The 23,672-nt window shown below is 36.8% G+C and overlaps 1 protein-coding gene across 1 annotated transcript in view; it reads right to left on the bottom strand.

The window, feature by feature from the left end:
- Window positions 1–23,672, bottom strand: part of VPS41 (VPS41 subunit of HOPS complex) — a 104,734-nt gene that overhangs the window by 74,136 nt on the left and 6,926 nt on the right. The window contains exons 3-4 of the mRNA XM_009568485.2: window positions 13,364–13,471; window positions 10,360–10,437 (exon numbers count right to left, since the gene is read on the bottom strand). Coding sequence (XP_009566780.2) covers window positions 10,360–10,437; window positions 13,364–13,471 — 186 coding nt within the window. The remainder of the gene's footprint in view (window positions 1–10,359; window positions 10,438–13,363; window positions 13,472–23,672) is intronic.

Here is a 23,672-nt window from a genome sequence, read left to right as displayed (position 1 = left end):
GAGCTCTGTGCCAAAGTAAACAAATTACTCTCGTTTCCTCTCTCCCCAGGTCTGCTTTGCCATCCACTGTGTAACTGTAGGGCTTCAATATCGGTATGTCCTAAAACTGCCTCTACTTCTTTGTTGCTATCTGTGTATTAAAGCCACCTGAGAATATGAAGCAATATTCCTTATCACACCAATAGGGAGGGCTGAAGTGCAGGTGGGGGGCTAAGGAAGGGCTGCAGGCAATGACTACACACACCTTTTTCGGAAGACCCATCACGGCATGTGAGAAGACTGTACTAGGCAATCTGGAGGTTCACCTCTCAATGATTTCTCTAACTGCTTCCTCTGCAGAACAACTCTCCAGGCACAATGAACTTTGTGAATTCATCATTGAGCATTAACTTTCTACTCAGGCTACTGAATTATAAATCAGGCTTTGAAGAACAATCTAAAAACCGTACCTAAACCTCTGAGGATGAAACTTACTTTGGTGCTTTCATAGCTTGTTTCTAACAGAATACCATCACCAATGTCATCAATGCAAAGGATTTTGCAGAATTCTGCCCCCTTAAGTAGAAAGTATAACTTTTTTCTCCATTTCTTGATAAGCCACATTGCAGAGACCAACAAGGTCATACAATATAAGTTCCTGTCAGGACAGGTTTTATTTATTATTTGATTGGTGCTTTGACAAAACAACTTTTAAAGAAACAAAAAGCTCTTGACTATTCTTCTCAGGGGTCATGCATCTTTGTGCCAACATAATTTCCAGGATGGTCCTCATAATGGCCATGACGCTCATCCCCCTCCATGACCTAACACACAGTATAGAGGACACGACCGCATGGAGCCTAGTATCCCTGCTTCTCCATACATTAAATTATGTAGCCATTATTTTCTCCACAACTACACAGTTTTCTTCCTTCTACCAGCTCCTGCCATGAAAAACTTCACTAAATATTTTTTCCAGTTAGTTTAGCCTGTCAACCGTTCCACTACAGACAATTATCCCAACTCAATGGCTACTGAAATCAGTGAAAACATCTCTCACTGATGGAATCAGACAGAAGCAGAAATATTGTAAGGGAAGGAACTCCTTTTCCTGGCTGAAAACATTGCAACTGGTCATATTCCTGGTATAGTTAAATATTGCAGTAGGTGATGAAAGATGAAGTTCAGCCAATAGCTAGAACTAAAGCCATTTTCCATGTAAACATTCAGTTATCAACGCTGGTACAGACTGGCATAAGTCAGTGCTATATGAAATAACAAATACATGCCCTGCTTACAAAAGCACTGTATTCTCTTTGGAAACCAACTCTGGAACTCCCTTTATTTGCAATTATATTATCTGGGAAAGTCACACAAACCCACTGGAGATACTCAACAATGATCAATGTTGGGTGTCTGAAAGATGGGAGGAGAGTACTCACACAAGCAGAAACTATGGATCACAAAGTGCTGTACCCTCGCTGTGATGGTAAAACAGGTAAAACTAAATGTGAAGATGAATTGATCCTGTACAACTTCCTCAATGCATTTACAAAGAGGCTCTATTTCAATACCAGCAAAGTGTAGGCGTGATTGCTTACAACAAACTTTAAATAAAGTAGATCAAAAAAGCAAACTAACAGATTCATTCATTTCTCCATCTTTACATTGCTAACATTTCACAGCTCAAAACTGCCAAGACCTGCTGCAACTACAGACTTCAACTAGCAGCCAGTTTATGGTTAGAGTGGTGAACCTTCCAACACCAAAATACTGATTTCTGAAATTTCTTGTACTTTTATTTCGCTGTGTCACAGGACACTGAGCGGAGCTGGCTGCCTCACAGCAGCATCACAGTGGAGATGGTCAGCCTGAAAGTAGCTACTTTTGTCAGCAGCCACTCTGAGACATTAACACCCAAGACTGGTCAAATCTGGACTCTCCACATTTAGCACTCCGCCAGGAGTGCAACACAAAATTGCTATACAAACTGTCATGTCTTTTAAAACAAATAAGTCTCATCCTTCAGAAAGGAATCTTTTTTAGATTTACAAAGTTCATTATCAATAATATCTTAATCCCTTTGGGAAAAAATACTTAGTTTTGCCTTCATGTTTTGTTCATCATATTATGCCCCTGTTATGTCATTTTGTGTTTTTAATAGTGCTGCATTTTTATTGTTAATGGAAACAAAGGGCTGTAGCTCTGTCATTAATGTCAACTTGTATAAAAAACACTGTCCTCCAGAACTTGGTTGCTTTGGACTTTCTAACTAGGAAAACATTTTCTAATGCAAATAATATTTTATTAATGCCAGAACTCTGAATAATTCTGACAAGCAAACTGCTATTATTTTGTATATGTGCACGCAAGTGCCTGCCTTCCATACACAGGAAAATGCCATCCAGGTATAATTTGCCATTTGAAAGGAAAACAGCTCTAGGAATCAGCAGTATACAAGCTTCCTAGGAATCAAATCTTTCCAAACTCTCCCTATGCTTTTCAAGACGGTTAGGGTTTCGAAAATGCACATCTATGTAATCATTCTTTTATAAAAAGGCTTCCTCAGGGCTACCTGAAACTAGCTTTTTCATTGCTGCTAACAAAAAGTCTAGAGCAACTTGGCCCAGTGGTCCAGCTATGTATCAGCAACGAGCATTTAGGGAGTATAAGAGACAGATGTGGCACAATATGCTCCCAAGATGACTGGAAGAAGGAAGCAGTGAATGACTGAACATATGTCTGTGCCAGTCAACATCTCCTGGACAAACCAGAAAGTTCCCAGCAGGGCAGAGACATCCCTGATGGTGAGAATCTACGATTCTTTGAATACCAATCAGTAGTAAAGACAGAACAACCTAGCAGCATCTAATCTTTCCTGTCAGGGACTAAGCCCCTGAAAGGCACAGAAAAGTATGTTCCATATTTTATAGCTGTTTGAAATTTGCTTGGACTCTTTGGGGGCTTTATTTTAAGAGCCAACTACATTCTAGAAAAAGTAATCTTTTGCTTAAATTAGAGATGAAAACATATCATTGTCCATGATTGTCTAATATGTCTTTGAAATTAGAAACTATGTTCCTGTGTTTTTCTTAAAAGCAAATAAACTTTGTTGACTAATATTGCCAAATTATGGTGCATAGGGCAATATTTTAGAGAAAAGGTCAGTAATAGTTCCAAACACAAATTACAGTCTCTAAATAATCACAAGATGTAGCATGCATTCGAACAACAAATGTTACCAAACCTGGATGGTGAAAGAGCTAGAAGGAAAAAAAAAAAAAAGTTGTTTTGATGATTTTGATGCTTCTGCATAATGTCACAAATAATTTTGTTCAAAAATGTTTGCAAATGCCACATGTAAAGTCACTTAGTAGAATCACAGTAAGGTCCTCCATTTGATCTTTCATAAAAATAGACAGAGTCCGTACAAGGTCTGGTGAAAAAAAAAACAAACAAAACACTGGAAACTTTGCCCTTTCGTAGACCAACAAAGCTGTACTAAGTATTATAGTAGTAATGTCCTTCATGTTTTGCATTCTCCAATCACGAGATACTCATCCCTCTAGAATTTTCCAGATTTCAATTTTTTTTGAGAAACACACAGAATATGACAGGATCCTACTAAGTTAAAAGAAACGGAACTATTTGCTGTGTCTAGATGATTGAAACAAAACAGTGTTTAGTCACAGTGCTACACCTCATTAAGAGGTGACATGAACAAACTCAATGAAATCAGAGATATTGAAGAGCGCTGCTAAGGTACCTAGCACCTTTAGAGTTGGTCATGAAATGCAACTGATGGACTGATACTAGTGAACAAAAAGGAAACTTCTTCCTACACTTCTATGTCAAAAAATAAAGGAAAAACAACACGCATTTGGAGACTAACGAAGTTGTAGAAAGATACTCAGTCTAAGGATGGACATCCTTCTCAAAAGAAGGTACATGGGCAACACACTAGCTAGTGAAAAGTTCAAATGAGAAGGAAGAAACAATTGCAGTCCCAGACACAGCTGAGAAAATACTTAAGCTTTATAGTTGAAATGAAATTAATTTAATCTACAGCATACATGTTGTTGTTTCTGACTGCACAACCATGTTGGACTTGTATGAGCTAACAGCATTGACAAAATAAACATCTCAACCATACAAGAGCTCCTGTAGCTGAAAACATACTTCCAACTAAACTTTTTACATTTCTCTGCGCTAAGCTACAGAGCTTGTGCAAGGTACAAGCTTCAAAGAATAACTGAACGAAATGGTCATGCCCTCCTCAGTTTTGAGCTTATAAAAATGAATCATGCGTGATACTACAATTGTTTAAAACTCCCATATTTCTTCCATGCTCCAAACATTTTTAGTAATAACAAATGCCTACAACATCCACCCGATCTCTTTGTTTAAGTAAAAACTTAAGCAATGCTCCCTTTGAAGGAAAGTTAGATACAGTGGATACAAAGATGATGTGCAAAACATCTGAGAGTCGTGTCAGACAAGAAACTTGTCTAGATCTACAGAATAACAGCTCTGACACCACAATTTTTGCTGGTCTAGGCAAGCTACCTCACTTCTCACCCGGAGACATCCAGATACACCATCATTCTTGCTAAGGAACGGCCCTAATCTTCTATAGCTCCACAGCTCCCACTGCAAACACTTCATATCACAAACAACCGAACAAACACTGAACAAACATCATTAGACATACTTCTCAAGCCTTTATAAAATCCAAAATGCCAAACTCAAATGGCCACCTGAGTTACTCCCACAACTACTGTAAAAACCTCTGGATTTCCAAATCATTGGCAGTTAAAATGAAAAGACAGGCAGAGAGAAGCACAAGAAACGCTATTAAATTGGGTGTAGACATCCAAGTCATAAGAGCAAAATCCTGAAGGACATAACTTTTCCCCAGTTCTTCCACTGGGCAGAGCAAGGGGTTAACTTAAAGCATTTAAGCTGTAGGACTGGACAATCCATTTAGGTGGCAACTGCCACAGAGAGGAAGAAAGCCTGTTCCCCGTCTAGACACTCACTCTTATTAAAACCTTAATTTTTGGGTTTTGGAGACTACCTTTACAGCTGCATGCCTGGTTTTGTACAAAACAGAGGATTTCAGCTTCAAAGTCAACAGGTGCAGTGACACCCTGCAAACACTAACACACAGCTACCCAGATCTTTACTCTAAATTCTGTTGCTTCATTTCATTTCCTGACTAAGTCTTCTTTCATAGTCTGACAGTGACAACTAAAATGATGTAGTTAAAGTAATAAACAGGGAATTTTAAGTAGCCTGTCAAAATAAGTGACATTTATATCATCTTAAACTCTCACGCAAAATTCCATTCAAAGTAACTTCATTATACAATCAAATGCTAAAAGTTACCTCTCCCATTGAAAGATGCTGCGTTATCTCTCTCAGCAGTCAGCGGGCTCTGCATCATTTCCAGAAACAGTGTTTAGTACTTAACAACATCTGCTTCTTCATTAGGAAACACGCTTTTCTTGTTAAATTAAACTCTCTCAAAAGCACATCAAGTCCACAGAAATCTCTGACATTTTTTACCATGTGCTGAGGTATCAGCAAAACCAACAGGGCACTGACCTTCAAGCAAGCAACACACTTGCTCCAGAAGCTGGCAAGTGCTGTAACTTTAACAGATCTAAGGACAACAGTACCATCGTAGAAGGAACTCCCCTTTAATTTTTCAAGGTAGCGGAGATGACCTAGTGATTTTGGATTTCTGCCACTCCAATTAAAACAAAATAAAGAAAAGTTTAATACTACACAATGTGAGACAATCAGAAAAAAGTGGTGAGGCAAGGAAAGAAATAACTGGCAAAAAGAAATGCTACCAGGAGGGGCCTCTACTTAAAGTTTCATTCTTTCTGAAATTCCAGCAGTCTTGAAGAGTTTACAAATGTTGCATGCTAAAAGGACTTCAATTTCTTTGCACTAATAGAAGCTTTAAAACACTATTTGCATGATTTTCTAGGCTCATGCATCACCTCTGAAACACTCCTGATGCATTAAACATTTAAATCCCCCGCTACTTGTAAAATAGGTGATGTTTCCCCTTCTCGTAGAATATCACTGGTACCAGTCAAGACTTCTGACCATTTTTGCTTTAAGCTTGATGTTTATTAGAAGACCAGAATGGGGGCAGGTTTTCTTGCTCTTTGAAAGGTTTTTGATTTGTTACTTAACTAAACATGTTTGTACAGCTTTCTCCATATCTACAAGTCCTTAATCCACAAGATGTCAGTTGAAGCAATAATTATATTAATAAATTGTAGACAGTCTAAGAAGAAAAGAAAGATGGAGAGGCATTTCAAATTAACATGCTGTGAATCAGTCCTGCATCATCCTTTGTCAGTGGCATTAGCAGCTTGCTTTTCCCCCCTTCTTCTTGCCTTTTAGTAATAATTTTCAGTGCGTTTGACACATTTCATCTCACTCAATGCACTGAACCCTAATATAAGAGAACATCAGTTTGTCAAACATGTGTTATTTGAGGATGCATATCAGTTAATCTAAGGCGGCTGACATTGTCAAAGACAGCCACACTGGCAAGAGCTAAAAACACGCTAGGCAAGGAGGAAAGGAGGATCATGCAAGAGCACAAGTGTGGCTCCTGAGATACCACACCACTCAAAGCCAAAGCTCCCCAATTCCTGTCTTTCCATTCTCCCCAAACCAAAAAGTCTCCTGCATCAGTTTCAAGGCACACATTTTCACTCAGTTATGTAGTTCAAGAGCATATGATTAAGTGTTTCCAGCACTAGGATGAATATTTGCGATTTAGGATACCCGCACTGCTTTGCTGCTATGGACATTACAGAGTGAAGTCCTAAGAGATTTTTTTTTTGTTTTTAAAAACAAACAAAACCCCATGTCAGAATAGCAAAACTTCTAGGGATGCCATAACATTTTAGTGTTTCTTACAGCTGCTTTGAGCAATTTAATATGTTAAATGCATTCAGCCTTCAAGAGAAGGGCCAACATTAAAAAACTGGCCATTCTGGAGACTATGCAGCTATGCAATATAAATGTGAGTTTTCTCCCTCAAAGTTAACAGGAGCTGAAGACATGATCAAGTAATTATGCTGCAAATCCACTGAGATCAGTCTCCATTTCTGTTTTACAATTTGGTTAAAATCCAGATGTGAGCCAATAGGAAAAATAAATGAGTTATTATAAAATCAAAATTATTTCTTCAATTTATAAGACCATTTATATTATGTCGTATACTTACCTGAGATTAGTAAAGATAATGGAAATCAAGAGGACTACAGTAGCAGTAAAGGTATTTTCTACATATATTTAATATGAACTGGCTGTTAGAAGAAATTTTACAAAAAGGTGAAAATAAACACTCCTCTACCCATTCGGTTTTACATATGAACACTATTAAGATCTAGTGACTTTTAAAGTTTTCTGCGTATATCTTTTTTTTCTGCTTACAAATTTGATAGACTTACAGGTAATTAAAAAAAAAACAATTAGTTTTTTTATTCCCCAACTTGGCTTCAAAAAAACCCTAAATTCTTAAAAATACAGATAAAGACTCATATGTAGAATGATCTCTTGAACTACATAACTGATTTCTTCCAGAGAAAAGGCTTCACATTATTACCCTTATTATTCATTTCTGCCCATCTCATAAGACAGAAAATATCTGCTGAGAAGACTCTTTCAAAAAGAAAAATACGTAAAATTCTTTCCCCGGGAACATTGTTTACTGCAAATAATATCAAGATTTCAGTAGTAAAATTGCTTGCTCTTTAATGAGAGACTACTTCATTTACTTTGAACAATTTTTATACACTACGAATTTCCAGAAATTAGCAACAACAGATCTTTCTCCTATTTACAATTTCAAGGTAGAGCCACATCTGCTAGTCTACCAGTGGAAATGCTTCTCAGAAGGGATTTGCTCATTTTGGACCTAACAGAGAACCAGAGAAAATACTACTATAGAAAATACTCTTTGCCCCAGCACATTTACAAAGAATGCTTTGCATCTCTAGGCCTTCAGGAAGCAGCTCACTCTCTTTTCAAGAAAGGTTAAAGTTTTCTTGGGACTTACAATACAGCAATGCACTAATGCAAATCCTCCAAAAGAGAAGACAGTAAACAAGCGCTGACAGAACAGAAGGAAGACCCCACCGTACATTTTGATAGCAATACCTCTAGTCTGCAGTCCAAGATCTCAAAAAGTTCAGGTTAGAAGGAAAATATTCTGACATACAGGAGCCAATTCAGAATAAACTGTCCATGGGTTCAACAGCTGACAACATTCATTCAGAAAACGTCTCTGTTTAAGCAGCCAAGGATATCACAGAGCTGTTTTATTTCTCACATTGGCAGCCCCTTCTGTTCTACAACACTTACTAGTTCCTTGGAAAACTTTTCTTCTAAAGGCAAGTGGTCCTAAAGCAAAATATTTTTTCTTCAAACTACAAAAAAACAAAAAAAAGAAGCACCCTTTCCACCTGATCCATGATATAATTTATCTGTTGCACTGGAGACATATCCGTTACCAAACAGACAGAAACATTAAGAATAAAATCCAAGAAATATTTCTTTTTCCTGTTCTCCACCTCAAAAAAAGTTTGTCAAACAGAAGGTTAAAAAGAAATCATTGTAATCTCTATAATAAAACACATCACAAAAATTGTCATCCTGAGTCAGGTGAAGTTGGAAAAAGTAAGCACTGTAGAGCAGAAGGTGGCTTATGTAGCCCAAACTTAACTTCATCATAAGAAACCACTCTCTCAGCAGACACCAGGAGGACTCTTTATTAAAGAAAAGAAAAGCAAAGAATAGCTGATTTGCATTGTTGGGTATAAAGAGGATGCAGGGGTTTTGTTCTACAGTCTTCAGTAGACAACAGGTCCCTTTCGTTGTTTTGCACCAAGGCATTACCCTAAGTCTTTGCAGAAAGACGGGGATTTCACTGTTTAGAACCAGTGTGGGAGAACAGGGCATTGGTGATAAGCTTAGAGAAAAAAAGGCAGTTCCACAAATGAACTCTTCCAAGTACCTAACACAGAGTGGAATGAATACAAACCTAGGACATTTAATGCCTGACTCAGTGGAAAATCTCCATTTCATTTGAGTGAGTATTTGAGTCAGTCTTTTAATGCACAGAGGGAAGAGATGAATTCAGGTACACTTTAATCTGGACTGTCCCAAATAGATTATTTCAGGGAGAAAGAAACTGCATCTTTAGCAAGTAGCATATCTATAAAGTAATCAGAAGTGTAAGGGGGACACCAAAAGTGTTTCCTCTACTGAAACACAGCCAGCATTTCCTCTGTGGACCTGATGAACATACAGAGTTAAAAGTGGAAGAACACAGTTAGCTCAACTTCCATTAACACTCAGTGTGGTAATTGTCAATCTGACCAAAGCTATACATAAAATTTCCTCCAAATGTGGTTCCTAGGAGACTAGGTTTTGCCTATGACTTGCTCTCCTGCTTGCACAATCGCATAATTAGATTTTTAAAAAATATAAACAAAACCTTTCACCCCTCCCATGCAGCTAGCTGTGTCAGCTTTAGAACATACGTTCGGTTTGCAAACATGCCAACATCTTGTGATGGATACTCTGACAAGTGCTGACACTGCTATGAAAAACTGATCCTTGGCTACTAGATTTTGTGACAATGCCAGGAGAAAAAAAAAAAATTGCTAAGTCTCTACCTCCCATGGAAGACAGGGAATTTGAAAATGAGATATTAAAAAACAAACAAAAAATCAACAAATATCCACAATTAAAAGGAACCCCAAATACTCCAGAATAGAGCTTTAAATTTTGCATTTCATTCATCCTCTAATATCAGGAACCACAATAAGGAAAATGCCTGCTTCTTCTCCTTCAATCAATAATATCCCTTTAGAGTCCAAGCTTCAAACATTCACATAAAATATTAGTGTTATATATTTGCAGTAGATAAACTGAACCAGCAAGGCAATCAATCAATTTTCAATTACTTGTGGCAACTAGATAAGATGATAGTGTACACACTAACAACTGACAATGGTCACCTAATGAGCAGGCTCCTGCCTTATAGTAGTCATGAGCCTCTAGGGTACATAATTAATAATAGCCATTTGCAGTCATAAATACATATTTCCACTTCTCTCTTCACAAAGAAAGTTTATTATATGTAAACTGAGATGTGCTCATGACAAAACCATCCAGGGTAACTTGTTTTTGCAAGGACCAGAAATGGTTTCTTTTGTTACGGGATGGGAGTTCAGGAAATGCTTTAGTAAAATTACAGGTGTAGCAAGATTTCTTTATTACTTAGTATATCACAGCGTTTTTACATCCCAGTAGATGTGTTCTGAATAACATCATACTTACAACATCAAACTTCTGTGTGATGTTCCCCTGGACATCAAGTAAATAAACTTTGCCATAATGTGTTCCCAGTGCCAAGAACTGTAAAAGAAAGAGGGATTACACAAACACAAAGACACCACAACCAAAAGAACAGCGATCCTAAATGTTTAGTGGAATAATGATTAGGAATACTGAACAAAAAAAACCTCAGTCCCTCTACGGACAGAGCTCATTTTAACTGCACCTAAAGAATAAAACAGGCCTTCAAGCCCATATTACTGTGATAGTCCAAGTTAGCTGTCAGAATGAGTCATGAGGACCCACATCCACTGACAACTAATGGTGTGTCTGCAGTCCGTACACACTGCCTGATGGACTGTGGCAGCAAATTAAAAATGCAGCATGAAAGAAAGGACCAACATAGACCTGAAATAGTTCCTGGATCATTTCTGCAGCTTTGTTCCAATCATAATGGTTTCCTTTGGGTTTTATTTTAAATTCTCCTTCATCAACATAAAACCAAAACATTCAGACACAGCAGAAGGCCACCAGTAAGCCACGGGTAAAATCCTGCTGAATTATGGAAGGTCTCTGACAGTGCATTTGAGCACACAGATAACCACTGGGTTTGCTTTCCTTCACGCAGCAACACTCTTACATTGAACACATGCAAGAGGAAAATACTTCTTCGGAAATCTCAGCAGTTTCATTGTAAAAAAAAAAAGTAGCAAAATAAAGAAATCTCCACACAAATACATGCTATCAGAAACTTATTTTGATACGAACAAGAAGGAAATTGATTTTGAGAGATCTGCTGTTAATTGAACCATGTGAACTACACCCAAACAGAAAAGGAAGAACTTCGGTTCTACTTGATTTATGACAGAGGTTTCTTTTATTCCCCCCTCCCTTCAGCATTACTCAAATAGTCTGGGCTCCTCAATTCTCTGTATTTCACTGCATGTGAGCATGCTTCATTGCAACCTATAATGAAATGCTCAAATTTACAGGCACTGCTAAGCGTGTCAGTCAGGCAGCACAATCTTTAAAAAATAACCTTACAGAAAGTCAAGGTTTAAAAGGATTTATCAAAATGGAATTGCTTAAAATGAAATTTCAGTTCAGGCACTTAAAATATGAAGCTACATTAAAAGGAGTCAAAAAAGGGGAAGAAGGGGTTCATTAGAAATTCATCCCCTGCAATGCCTTTCACTCCTGCAAGGTTGCCTTTTTTCAGGAAGAAAAAAGTCCCCCGGGTAAAAAAATCAATACTGGTTAATAAAACATCAGGTGTGCAGACATAACTAGGTATGACTATTCCACTGCACAGGCCTGCTTGAATGCACCAGGTGCCATGACGATTAGTCATCCAGTGCAGACAGCAAGCCTGGTGAAAATATGATGCTTTAGCAGCGCAAAGGAAAAAAAAAATAATTCTGGAAGGAAATTAATCTGAATACAGAAGCCAGATTTTCAGGATTCCCAGCAAAGTTAAATTGCTTTAATCAGAGGCATATTTTACATAGTACTGTATAATTTTGCCAATGATGACTCTTAAGCAGGGCTCTTCCTGCTCTTGCAGGGGCCAAAAAAAAAAAACCAAGAAAAAAACAAACAACAACCAAGCCAGAACACACCCTCACAAAACCTACAACCCAGTTTAATTTTCAACCTCTCTGTTGTAAGAGACCTATTCCTAAAAGACTTCAGTACCTGGTTTCTAACAATATTGATCCTTCTCATGCACAGTGCATCCAGTTTTATGGAAAACTAAAAGTGCTGGGATATTTAAACAGCTGTCCTGCATCTTCCCTATTCACGACACTATAGTACTAAAGCTCTATCCGTGCACATCCTTACAGAAAAATCCTGTTCATCTCTCAGCTTCCAAAATTTACCTGAGGCTCAGGAAAAACATGTAACATAAACAGGGCACAGACCAGTACGAAATGCTTGCCCATTTTCCAAATATCTGTGCAATTCTAAGTTGTCAAAAAGCATTTTAAAAAGACTTATTGTTTTCATTCACACGGTTAAAATACAAGCTTCATCTTAAGAGTCTCTTGAGCCATGGCAACAGTCCTTTGAGTAAAAAACACAGCACAAGTCAATCTAAAAATACAGCCAAATAATAGAGATAGATCCCTCAACAGTAACTGTTAAGGAGCTATTACCAGCCGTGAAAAATTATACATTCAGAAAACAGCTCTTATGTTTTAGCTAATAGTTACTTGACAAAGCATTAACTTGTATTTTCAGATGCTTCAGCATTCCTCAATATTTTAAAACGTTCTTCAGTATTAACGAAAGAGAAGAAAACTCAGAAAATAAAAAGCAATTGCTTAAAGAAACATATGAAGTTTCTTTCTTGTAAGAACAAAGGAATATTCTTTGTAAAGTTTCTTTACTTTGAATTTCCCATCACTTTCTCCTTTTATTGTCTTGTATATGTCAAATCTAACCAGTACTAGAGCACATGCATTTCCTTCTTGTTTTGAAATCAGAGAACAGCTAAATGATATCCCCTCCAAAGAAACAGCCAAAACAAAGGAATATTGTAAAAACATTCCTTTACACCGTACTAATAGAAATGTAGCTGTCTTCCAGACCTGAATATATGCTAAGTTGGCCCCTAGCACGATCAAGTCCACCTTCAGTGATTAAGGCTGTACAAATAAGCACAGAATGTGCCAATTTCCTTTCTGAATAAAAGAAGGTTGGATCTGTATCCCAATTCTAGTTCATAATATTGTCCATAATTAAAATTGAGTGAGCATTTTCCAAACAGCTTATGTAAAAGCCTCATCTAACAAATTATCAAATGACTGCGCCTTGAATTCTCACCTCATTTTCTCACTAAGTGTGACTATCCAACACAGGTTTACCATGAGTTTTGCTTATATTAGTGTTGGCTTGTACTGCACCTCTAGATTCGGCAGCATTTCTCACAGAAATACACCAATGCATTATAAGCACAGTTAAACATATAAAATCAAGCAGAAGTTCTGCCACACTCAAGTAATACCTTTTCATGCACCGTCATGCAGCTGGCTGCATCCTTCTGGAGAATTTCAGTCACTCCATTAGAAAGCCGTTCATATTTCAGCTTAGGTTCTTCCTCACTCTCATCTTCCTAAATTTTTATGAGTGTAAGGAGAAGGGTGCAAGAGAAAAAACAAACATTTAGAAGTTTATTTCAAATAAAAAAATAAATACCCCAAAACTATCACACAGCAACAAGCAAAGATGGATCACTGCTATCTCTTAACAGCCATCACAATCAAAAGCCAAACTTTCACATTTTTATCACTGGAGGGAGCCTGGGTTGTGCTTTTTTTGCTATTGATTTCTGGTTTTACTCCAAAATTCTGAGTGCAAACAAAGACTGTGTAACAGCATATTAATTCAGCTGCAAGAGGCACTTAGTTGATATCTAAAAAGCAGGAAAACATGTACATGTGTACTTTGTTACATAAAGTTAGTCATTCCCAATTTAGAAGAAAAATATAAAGAGGATGGACATGAAAAAACGGATGATGATAAAATAAAGTGCCACTGTAGCCACAATTAACTTTAAGCTGAAGCATGCAGGTTACAAGAAACTTCGAAACCTTCACAAGATGCTGCACCTCTGTAGGAAGGATAGAGGCAAAATGCTGTGAAAAATAAAAAGAATCCACTAGCAAAAAGTTAATTGTATAAACCCTACCAATGGGTTTATGTTAAAAAAAAATAAAATAGTATAAATATGTTGCTGTAAAACTATTTGCGAAAAGGATCTGGACGCAGCATATTCCTATGGATCACCTATATCATCTGGATGTTAGTAACTCTCTCTGGTAAATGCCAAAGCTTTCCTCAGATTTTCTTTTCAAGCACGTTAGGTACTATCACCCAATCACTACTTAAATGCAAAGGATGCATCAAGAGCACAGAGTGAAGAAAAAGGAGATTGAGCTAAGAAACACAAGCAAGGAATTTGACTAAAGAACACAGAACATGTTTATCTCTTCGAAAAAAAAAATCCAAGGTGCAAAACAGTTCTCTGGTCATAGGCATCTATCCGTAACGGCTGGTCTACTGAAGTACAAGAGATTTCACAAGCTTCAGTAAGCCTCAGCTAATACTCTACATGCATAGACATACACAAACCCATACGTATTCCTTGGTCTTCACTGGGAAACCGTACACCTGCAATAGCAGTCTTCTACACTCACTATTACTTTTTGTGAACACATCAAGTGTTTTCAACATAAATAGTCTTTCATTTCTAAGCAACCAGGATACGCCAGTGCAGTGCTCTAGTAAAGGACCTTCCCACCAAACACTACTCTCTAATCCCTAGAGTAGAAAATAAAAGCACACAGTATCAACCAATGGCAGAAGAAGTATATTTGTGCAACATTTTCTTGTAGCTAATTATACGAAAGAAAAATTTGGTAGAGAGAAACATGAACAGAACATATTTTGTTTAACCTCCTTTTGGAGCACTAAAACCAGTCTTTCCTGAGTTAAATATTACAGCCATTTACCATGCACGCCACCATCACATATGATAATATGTATATACCTTCATATAAAGCACATAAAAGCAATGCGGGACCTATGGAAACTTCCAATATTTAGCCCCATGCCTATACAAGTACACTGCAAAGAAAGGCCTTTCTAAAATGTTATTTGAGAGTTTTATGACAGAATACAAATGAGATTAATATAGGGATGTCAACAGTCCATGACGTAGCAGTCTGAAGTGAGGTGTCAAAATGTCCACAAAGAAACAATTTTATTCAGTAAATCTAACACCGAAAAAAGTTGTTACTAGACAGAATGACAATGTCAAATTACAGACCTGTATATAAATCAGCCAAATTCCCTGTGCCTACAGGCCCTTAATAACTGACTAGAGGGTAGAGGGAGGAGTTAAAGTCAAAGAAAAAAATGCACATGTGATGGAAAAAGGGCATAAGGAAGCATGCATTTATTTTACAGCAATTAATACATTACTGCATTTTATGCATTGCTTACAAAGATTACACTTGAAATGCATGGGCAATCATTGAATAAATTCATAAAACTAAAAATTGAACTCTAGTCATCTAGTTTTTATAAGATCCCACATGTTGCAGGAGTCCGGACATCAAATGTGCAACCAACGTGAAAAGTTAATTCTGGTCTCTTGAGTAGTTTGCATAAAAGCATTCATCCATGGACCATTAGATAAAGTTACTGTAAATAAGTTTTGCCTGTGTTATTTAAGAGTGAAAACTAAATAATTTTTTCCTGCACATGCATATACAAAATATATATACTTTCCAGAGTCAGTGCACAGAAGCATTCTGCCAGGCTTGAGAAAAAGTAAATAAAATGAAAACTTCAAGTATTAGGCACAATGATGTACCCATTTCACGCTTTCTTGAGATCTATCTTTTATGTTAAGTAAAAGTCAAGCTAAAAGACGAAATGGGGTGGGGGAACCTTGTTGAAAACAAAATTAAATGAAAAAGGTGATTTGCAAAAACACAAGATTTCTCTACTGCTTCAGATTGCCTTCACATATTAAATTCATTTGATGATCGCTTATTCAGAGTATCAGAGTTTAATCATTTTAAAGGTATTTTTCTAGCAGGAAAACCTTTTATGCCATCTGAACTTCTAAAGTAAACAGAAGCCAGCGTTAATAAAAAGCAAATCAATAATTTTTGTTAAATTTTAATAATCCTGAAAACCTACAAATAAAACCATCAGCAATCTGAGTCGAAATGACAGTTAGCTGCGTTTCTATGACAACCTAGAGGAACAGTACAAGTCCTGACTTGCAGTAAAGCTAAGATATAAACAGAGTGACATTTACCCCATACAAGAAAACTCACAGCTTTCCTTTTTTAAGGTGGGGGGGGAGAAATCAATTTCTCAACAAACATGGATTTTTACTAAGCGTATGGCACTTTTAATTAAAGACAAGTCCTTTAAAATATCCTAGAGGATTCAAAACATTTGAAAATAAATTTTTTATTACTGCTTCTTGTCCCACCGCTTAGTAATTCTTCTGTATTTTCTGCCTTTAAAAAAAAAGGCAAACCAAAACAAGCCAAACACTGAATTTCAAAATTCTTGACAAATATATTAACACAAAAAGAAATATATACTGCATAAAATGTGTAAAGCGGTCCACACATGGCAGCAATAAATTCTGAAAGGGAAGAGACTCACAGAGCTGACTGGACAAAGTTACCTCTGTGGTAGTGCAAAACAAATAATGACCATTTTTCAATCACAGGGATGCTAAACTGAAACTAAATCATCATTTAGTCTCAATATTCCATATAGTCTTAGTCTTTAGTACTTGCCTTTTACTCCTGAAGCCAAGACTCAAATTGCAGGAAAGAACAGGTTGCCATAAACACTTCCTCTGAAAGCACATTTCCAATTGAACAAAGTACTCTAATTAACTAGTCAGACTTGTACAAATTCCCTCAAAATAAAAGCTCTTCTATTTGTCATTGCTGAACTTATGAATTGAAAGCAAATTCTTGTTCGCACACCTAACGTGTAGTGGGTCCGAAGCTTGGTACCAACACTTCTTCTGGAGCAGGTTTACAAAACTAACGTGACCTGTAAATGTGCATTACGCTCTCAAAAGGCCAGTGCCACTGCGGGGGCTGCTTATCTGCCTTTCTGGACGCAGGTTTGCAACTTTCTTCAGATATTTTGTCTTGTCTTCCTCAGCTTTGCCTACAGGAACAACCGCAGTGGAATTGCAAGAAGAACCTAAAATCAGTCCTTGAGAAGAAAATTTCCAGAAGGTATCCACGGGTAGGATCCATGGAGTTATTCCATTAGCCCACATTTGCTCCTGCAGCAGAGGATCTGCCCACAGGACAGTCTGTCAGATGAACTACATCGTCTACTGATTGTGGATACTCTAATTATGTTACGGGCACCGACAGCTAAGTGTCATCCTTCCTGCACGATTTACCCTCCAAGTTTTTCAAAGCCTTTATGGAAATAAATGGCGCATACATTACAAGGCAAGTGCCCTTTCTCTTTACTGCACATCTTCTGTCCAGTCCCAGCTAGAATTCCAATTACTACAGGTCGCCATTCCAACCTTGTTTATGCCTGGATGCTTTGACCCTGCAAAGCATTTAAACTTGAATGTAAAGATAGTTGAGGTCCATCACTCAAGCAATTTCAAAGGAGCTATACTCACAATCCACTGCAACAAGGCGCTGGTGTCATAGGCTTTCCTAAAAGGTCATGTCTTGAAAAAAAGATGACACAACAACCAACCAACCATAGCTAATTTCCTTTTTTCTTCCATGCTTTCTTGATTTCAGAGATTATAACAAAAATGTTAAATTAGCTCATTTCCTCCTAACTTAAAGGCCATTAAAAGTGCTCTGCCTCTCTGTACTTTACTAGATAATGTTCAGGACATTCTGAAATCTTATCAACAAAAAAAAAAAAAAAAAAAAGAGAAAGACCCCCCCCACTCTCCTGCCTTGTTACTGCTAAAAAGTGAAAAAAAAAAAAAAGGCTACTTAGTGATTTGAAAGAACAACTTCTGACATTTAATACAGGCCAGATCTTTGGAAACCCATGTACTAGCTTCTAGAAAATCACCATTTTTATTTATCTAAACAGTCGTCACTATCATACAGAAGAAAAAAAAATAAACTAACTAGTTAGAGCTTCAGAGTTATTCATTTACAAACTACATAAAAATCTCCAGTAGAACCAAAAGCAAGTCCATTTGGTTCCGAGTTAACATACAGGTTCACAGAACATCCTGTTATGCAAAAACAAACATCTCTAGTGCTCTGCTGGGGGCAGCTTCACTTATTACAAAAAAAAATCAACAATAAACATAATAAATTAAAAACATAAAAAGCCCTCAGGCCCCAGAATGCAGTGTCCAGAGAGAATTATTTCTCTTCTTTATGTACAGAAACTCAAAGTAAAGCAAAATACTCAGCAGAACTCGGTTGCCAAGATCACATATTACTTTTTTAGTCTTGACTTGATCAAAAGTATAACCACCTCCAACTGTCATTTTTTTATCGAAATGATGTCTTAATCAGGGGGATGGATTGGTTGTCTTGGGTTTGGGAGCCTGTGGGACAGTGGGTTGGGAAGAATTTTTTCTCTACAAATCCTCTAATTGACATAGGAGCAATGAGTACTTATCCAAGCATCTGGTACCCCACTGAGAAGCAGAATAGTTGACTTCCAATCACACTGCTATGAAATATGCATATTCTATGGGGACTTATAAAGCTGCCTGATGCTTAGGAAGCGTTTGCAGATGGCCTAGAATTCTCCCCAAATTCTTCAGAGAAAAAGTCTGGAGGATATATCGTTAGCTTTGTAAAAGATCTGATAAAGTCCTGTAGAACACTTGCAGGACAGTGCAAAAGAGCACAGGCTTTGAACCCCATACAAACACATGTTTTGTGAGAATTAATATAGTTTAGAATAAATGTTACAATTGTTTGGAATAAGTACTAAAAACCTATTTGGGTTTCCAGCCTGTACAAGAATTAGTTTCTCTTCTGCAGCTATTGCTACACAAGACAACAAAAAGCAGGAAGATGGAAATTTCTAAACCATGAAAATATATTTGTGACATGCTGCTGAAAATATTTTGCCCTAATTCTATGGTAAAAATATAGTAATGCTAGTTCAGTGAAGGAAGAGAAGTGAATAATCTCTCATCCAGTTCCTTTATGATTCCTCAAAAGGCAAATCACCAATACTTTTCCAGCATATGGCTGTAAAATTGGCAAATATGGATTAAGATGGTAAAATTTCACACAGCAGTTTTCTGTTCTCCTCATGCATTTTCTGCAGGGATTTATTTAATACCTTGACTTCTTTGGGAAAATGCAGATACATGCCAGGCGCAAGGAATTAATATGATATAGCTGTCTGTGAATATGTATCAAAATGGGCTGCATTCACAGAATGAAATGACACACAGATGAAAGGCAAAGGAGAAGGCATTTTATTTCTTTGCAAAACTGTTGCGGTGCACAGAATGTCACACTATATCTGTGGAACACCAATTGAAGATTCACTTCTACAGGTTTGAGGGAGCTAGGGACCAGCCAAGTTGTAAAGCAGAAGTAAGGCAAAGATGCACAAAAGCAATCAACATAAGAGGCATGTTAAAAAAAAAACAAGAAGTCCACATAGTACAATTTGGTTTCACTTTGACTTCCATCAATTTGTATCATTTTACTGGTTGTTTTGGCATGGCAAAGCACACCTGAAAACTTTCAAACCCATTTCAACATTCAAAAGCACAGGATCAGTCCGTCCACATCAAGTGCACTACACAGGGGCAGCACAAGATAGGTCGTTTTATCTTCCATGTCCAAATCCAATTCCAACACTAAAAAAACCAAACAGTTCAAATCTCAATGAAACTACACATTTGTACTTCTGTTTTCCTTTTGCTGAGTAAGGAACTTGGGCAAACATTTGTTTCCCCTGTGAACACTACTCAAGCAGCCTGGTTGCCACCTTGTGATGTACTGCATAAGAAAACTCTACAGTGCAGTTTTGGGAACAGTAGTTTTTAAATTTCATCCACTCAATACAGTGGAAGAGCTAGATGATAAACAAATGGATTTCCCTGCTACCCTCCTTCTTCCAGCCCAGAGAGTTATTCCATCGAAAGGAATAGATTTAGTATTTCGGAAAAGCCACATACTCTGTTAGCACACTAGGTTTGCAATTGCATTTAATTTATGTAGCATGCACAGCAGCATTTTTACTTTTATGTATTCCACCACGCACAGACAGAACAGCACTCCTGGTTAATATTAATAGCTCATTAAATTAAGTACACACTTTTTACCCAAAACCAGAAGATATTAAAAGAATATAGCAATAATCCATTTTTCCTCCAAGTCAATCCTCTGATGATGTACATTACAATGTTGGTTACTAGTGTCTGCAAACTTGTTTTTCAAATTAATGTATGATAAGACTTCACTTAAACTTGAATAAATAATTTACTATGCTCATCCTACTGACTCAAATTGATAAATTACTTGCATGATACATTTTCTCATTAATAAGGAGAACTTTCTATTTGGAATTTACATATCTTTTCCTTCCACTCTCCCTATTTAAGAGGCCAATTTCACTTAAAGCCATGCAGGGGGAAGCAATCTCTTGCTACTTTTCTCAGGTATGTGAAACAGAACATGCTTTTTAAGTATTTTTCTCCCATTTTATATTTTTAAAACTATTAGAAGAGAAAAAAATGGCAATCTAGTGTAAAGCTATTCAATAATAAGGAAAAGAGACATGATGAAAAGAAGTACTTTGCAAAAGGTCAGACAGGAGACACAAAACAGCAAGTTGGACTAAGGTACAAAAGCCAAATCTACTTCTCAACCATCCATTTTTTGTTGCAGTGGTGACGGCCCTTCAAAAGCTACTCGGCACAGCAGAACTCACCTCTTCCAGCCCAATGCTCCACACTATGTTAAGAGAACATTTTGATGGAAACAGAGTATGACAAGGAGCCTTTTTTACCAGATGCTTTATTTACTTGAAATGATTTAATTGCTTTGACCTAATACAGACCCAACCTACAAGACTAAGGTTTGGAATGCACTGAAAAGGAAAAGAAAGCATGAAGGATTTTTAGTTGCATCTTTTTAAGGCTTACACATTTACTGTGCTCCTGCTCCAATCAGTTTTCAAAACCTTAAAGAACAAAACCACTACTTATTTCAGTAGTAAAACTGTATCAGTTAGGGATATTTCTAAACCACTACAGATTCTTTGAGCATTGGGTTAACCAAGATTTTCTACAATACCTTCCTGTCTACAAGCTCTCATAGAATTTATTAATATAGTGTTTAAATAACTAATCAATAAACATATACCTTTCACGGAGTATCAGTGATTAAAGATCGGAAAACAGGCTACAAAAAAAAATTAAAAGCAGGACACATAAAAATGGAAGTGCTAGAACGGAAACGTATGCAACACAGATGACTAACACACACAAGTACCTAGTAAGAAAACCCAGCAATGCACATAACAATGCAATGCACATAACAATGCAACTTCTCTAAAAAAAAAATATTATTTCTAATAACTTTTTGCAGAAAATTAACATATGCACCCACCTGCCTTTTCTTTCTGTTATTTCCTTTAATAGTACAAATAAATGAAAAATTACCCTGTAGTGTAGCACCTACAAGAAAATGAGTGAAACTTCTTACATAGTTAGAGGATAATTTCATGGGACATAGAACTCAGTTTATGATTCCAGTGACACTTGTTCTTGATAAGGTGATCCCTGTAAAGAAGCCATGTACTAGAGCTGGGCAATCTGCTCATTGCCTCAACAGTAAATTAGAAAGGAGAAAACAGCTTTAACAAATAACTTAGTCAATTCCAAGATTATTACTTAGCTTTGATACCTCACCAAGTTAGAAAGTTCTGGGTTTTGATACATTACTGCTTTAATTTTATCAGTAGCTCACAATCACAAATGGGGCTTGAAAGCCTGCCTTTACTTCTCAGACTAGGAAATTATTGCCCCATTTTATGGGAGGAGAGAGGGTAGGGCACAGAGGCACACAGGCAAGAAACAAACAAAGTATAATTAACCTGTATATGAAAACTGAGATTGAGACAGAAGCTTTATGTTGGACCCCGAGGCAGGGTTCCAAACATTTTTCTGTTACATGCAGGTTACTTGAGATAGCTGCTACTAATTTATGCAGACCAGCCATTTTCCAGGGTGCAATACATGCTTTTATCAATACAAATTAAGTCACACTGGGAATGTTTTGTACACTACCTATACAGTGAAAACATAAATAACATTCCCATGACCTCGCAAGATTTCACAGTGTACAGGACAAATGGTGACTGCCACACTGTGCAACTACAACACACTGTAAACAAACGCACTCTTTAGCCACATGGTATAGAGCAGCATGGAGGTTCAGGGAGACAAGTTAACTCTTAAACAAGCTTTCTTTTGAACTAATAGATACAAAACCAGTTCCTTCACAGAATGCAAGTGATTTATGCATGCACTATATTCTAACTTTTCCTTGTCTTAAATTAAAAAAGAAAACTTGTTTTAAATTAAAACAAAAATTTGTTTAAATTACTCAACAATAGTCCATTAGGTAATATAACAAGATTCTCTTATTAAAAGCAAAACTTTCAAAGACAAAATTACAAGCCCATCAGCAACGTCAACTTAAATGCAAGAAAAATACCATTGTGCATCTCGCCTTACCGTCAGGTTGCACTGCTACTGAAGAAAGCTTTAGTATGTACTTATACATTTATTAGTGTTATCTTTTGCTAATTAGTCCACAAAATATAAGTATGTGCTTGACAGCAAACAGCTCAACTGAGAAAAGCAAGATTTTACAGGAACAGACATATCGCAGGAAAGAAAATTAATTTGAAAATAGGAATTGCAATTCAGGTTGTACATAATTTATGCAGATTTTTTTTTCCTCCACCACTTGCAAACAGTCAAAAGTCATGTTACTTTGTTGTCTATTTTTAACATATCATCAAATACGACAATCCAAACATGCAGCTCCCAGTGCTGTAAAATAAAATTAAATAAGCCAATGAAATCAGATTATACTAGGAGTTTTCAACCAAACAAACCTGCTAAGGCTCAGCCCCAAACGCAGCATATTTGATGATCAGACAGGACTGGGAGAAGGAAATCAAATATACTTCACAAACATAATTAAAAGACAAAGAAGCAAAACAAAATAATCAAAACCAGAAGATAAAGAAAATAATTGTGCTTCAGGACTGCAGAAGAATTACCTAACAAACAGGTAGTTTTTTCTCTTGAGAATTCAAGTGTGGTGTTAGATAAACTACTCCTTCATCATAATATAACATACAGCAGCCTGTCTAGGCTATAGCATATCTAAGGATAGGAAATAAAAGTATAAGTTGTCCTGTAGGTACCAGAAAAGATCTATTACATTTCTACAAGTGCTCATACAAGTACTTACCGCTATCTCCACACTGAAAGGTCTGCTTAACACCTGAACATTTGTACCATCACTGTTAATTAACACCTTTAAATCAGAATGTGTAAAATTCAAACATCTGAAAAGTATTAAACACTTAAGCAACCTTAGGAACTCAATTTCCTGGGAAGCAAGAATTGGAACCAAGCTTACAATGAAGGGCTCTCAGCTGATGTACATTCAAGACAGTCAGTTTTTGCAAATTCCCATATTTGACACATATTATAAAGTTCTAACACCAACTCTGTGCGAATAAGCATCCTGTATTTGTTAAAAAACCTGTCATTC

Source organism: Cuculus canorus, chromosome 2 (genome assembly GCF_017976375.1).
Source record: "Cuculus canorus isolate bCucCan1 chromosome 2, bCucCan1.pri, whole genome shotgun sequence".
NCBI classification, from domain to species: domain Eukaryota; kingdom Metazoa; phylum Chordata; class Aves; order Cuculiformes; family Cuculidae; genus Cuculus; species Cuculus canorus.
Note: the sequence above shows the minus strand (reverse complement) of the source record. Positions and strands in the feature narration are given on the sequence as shown.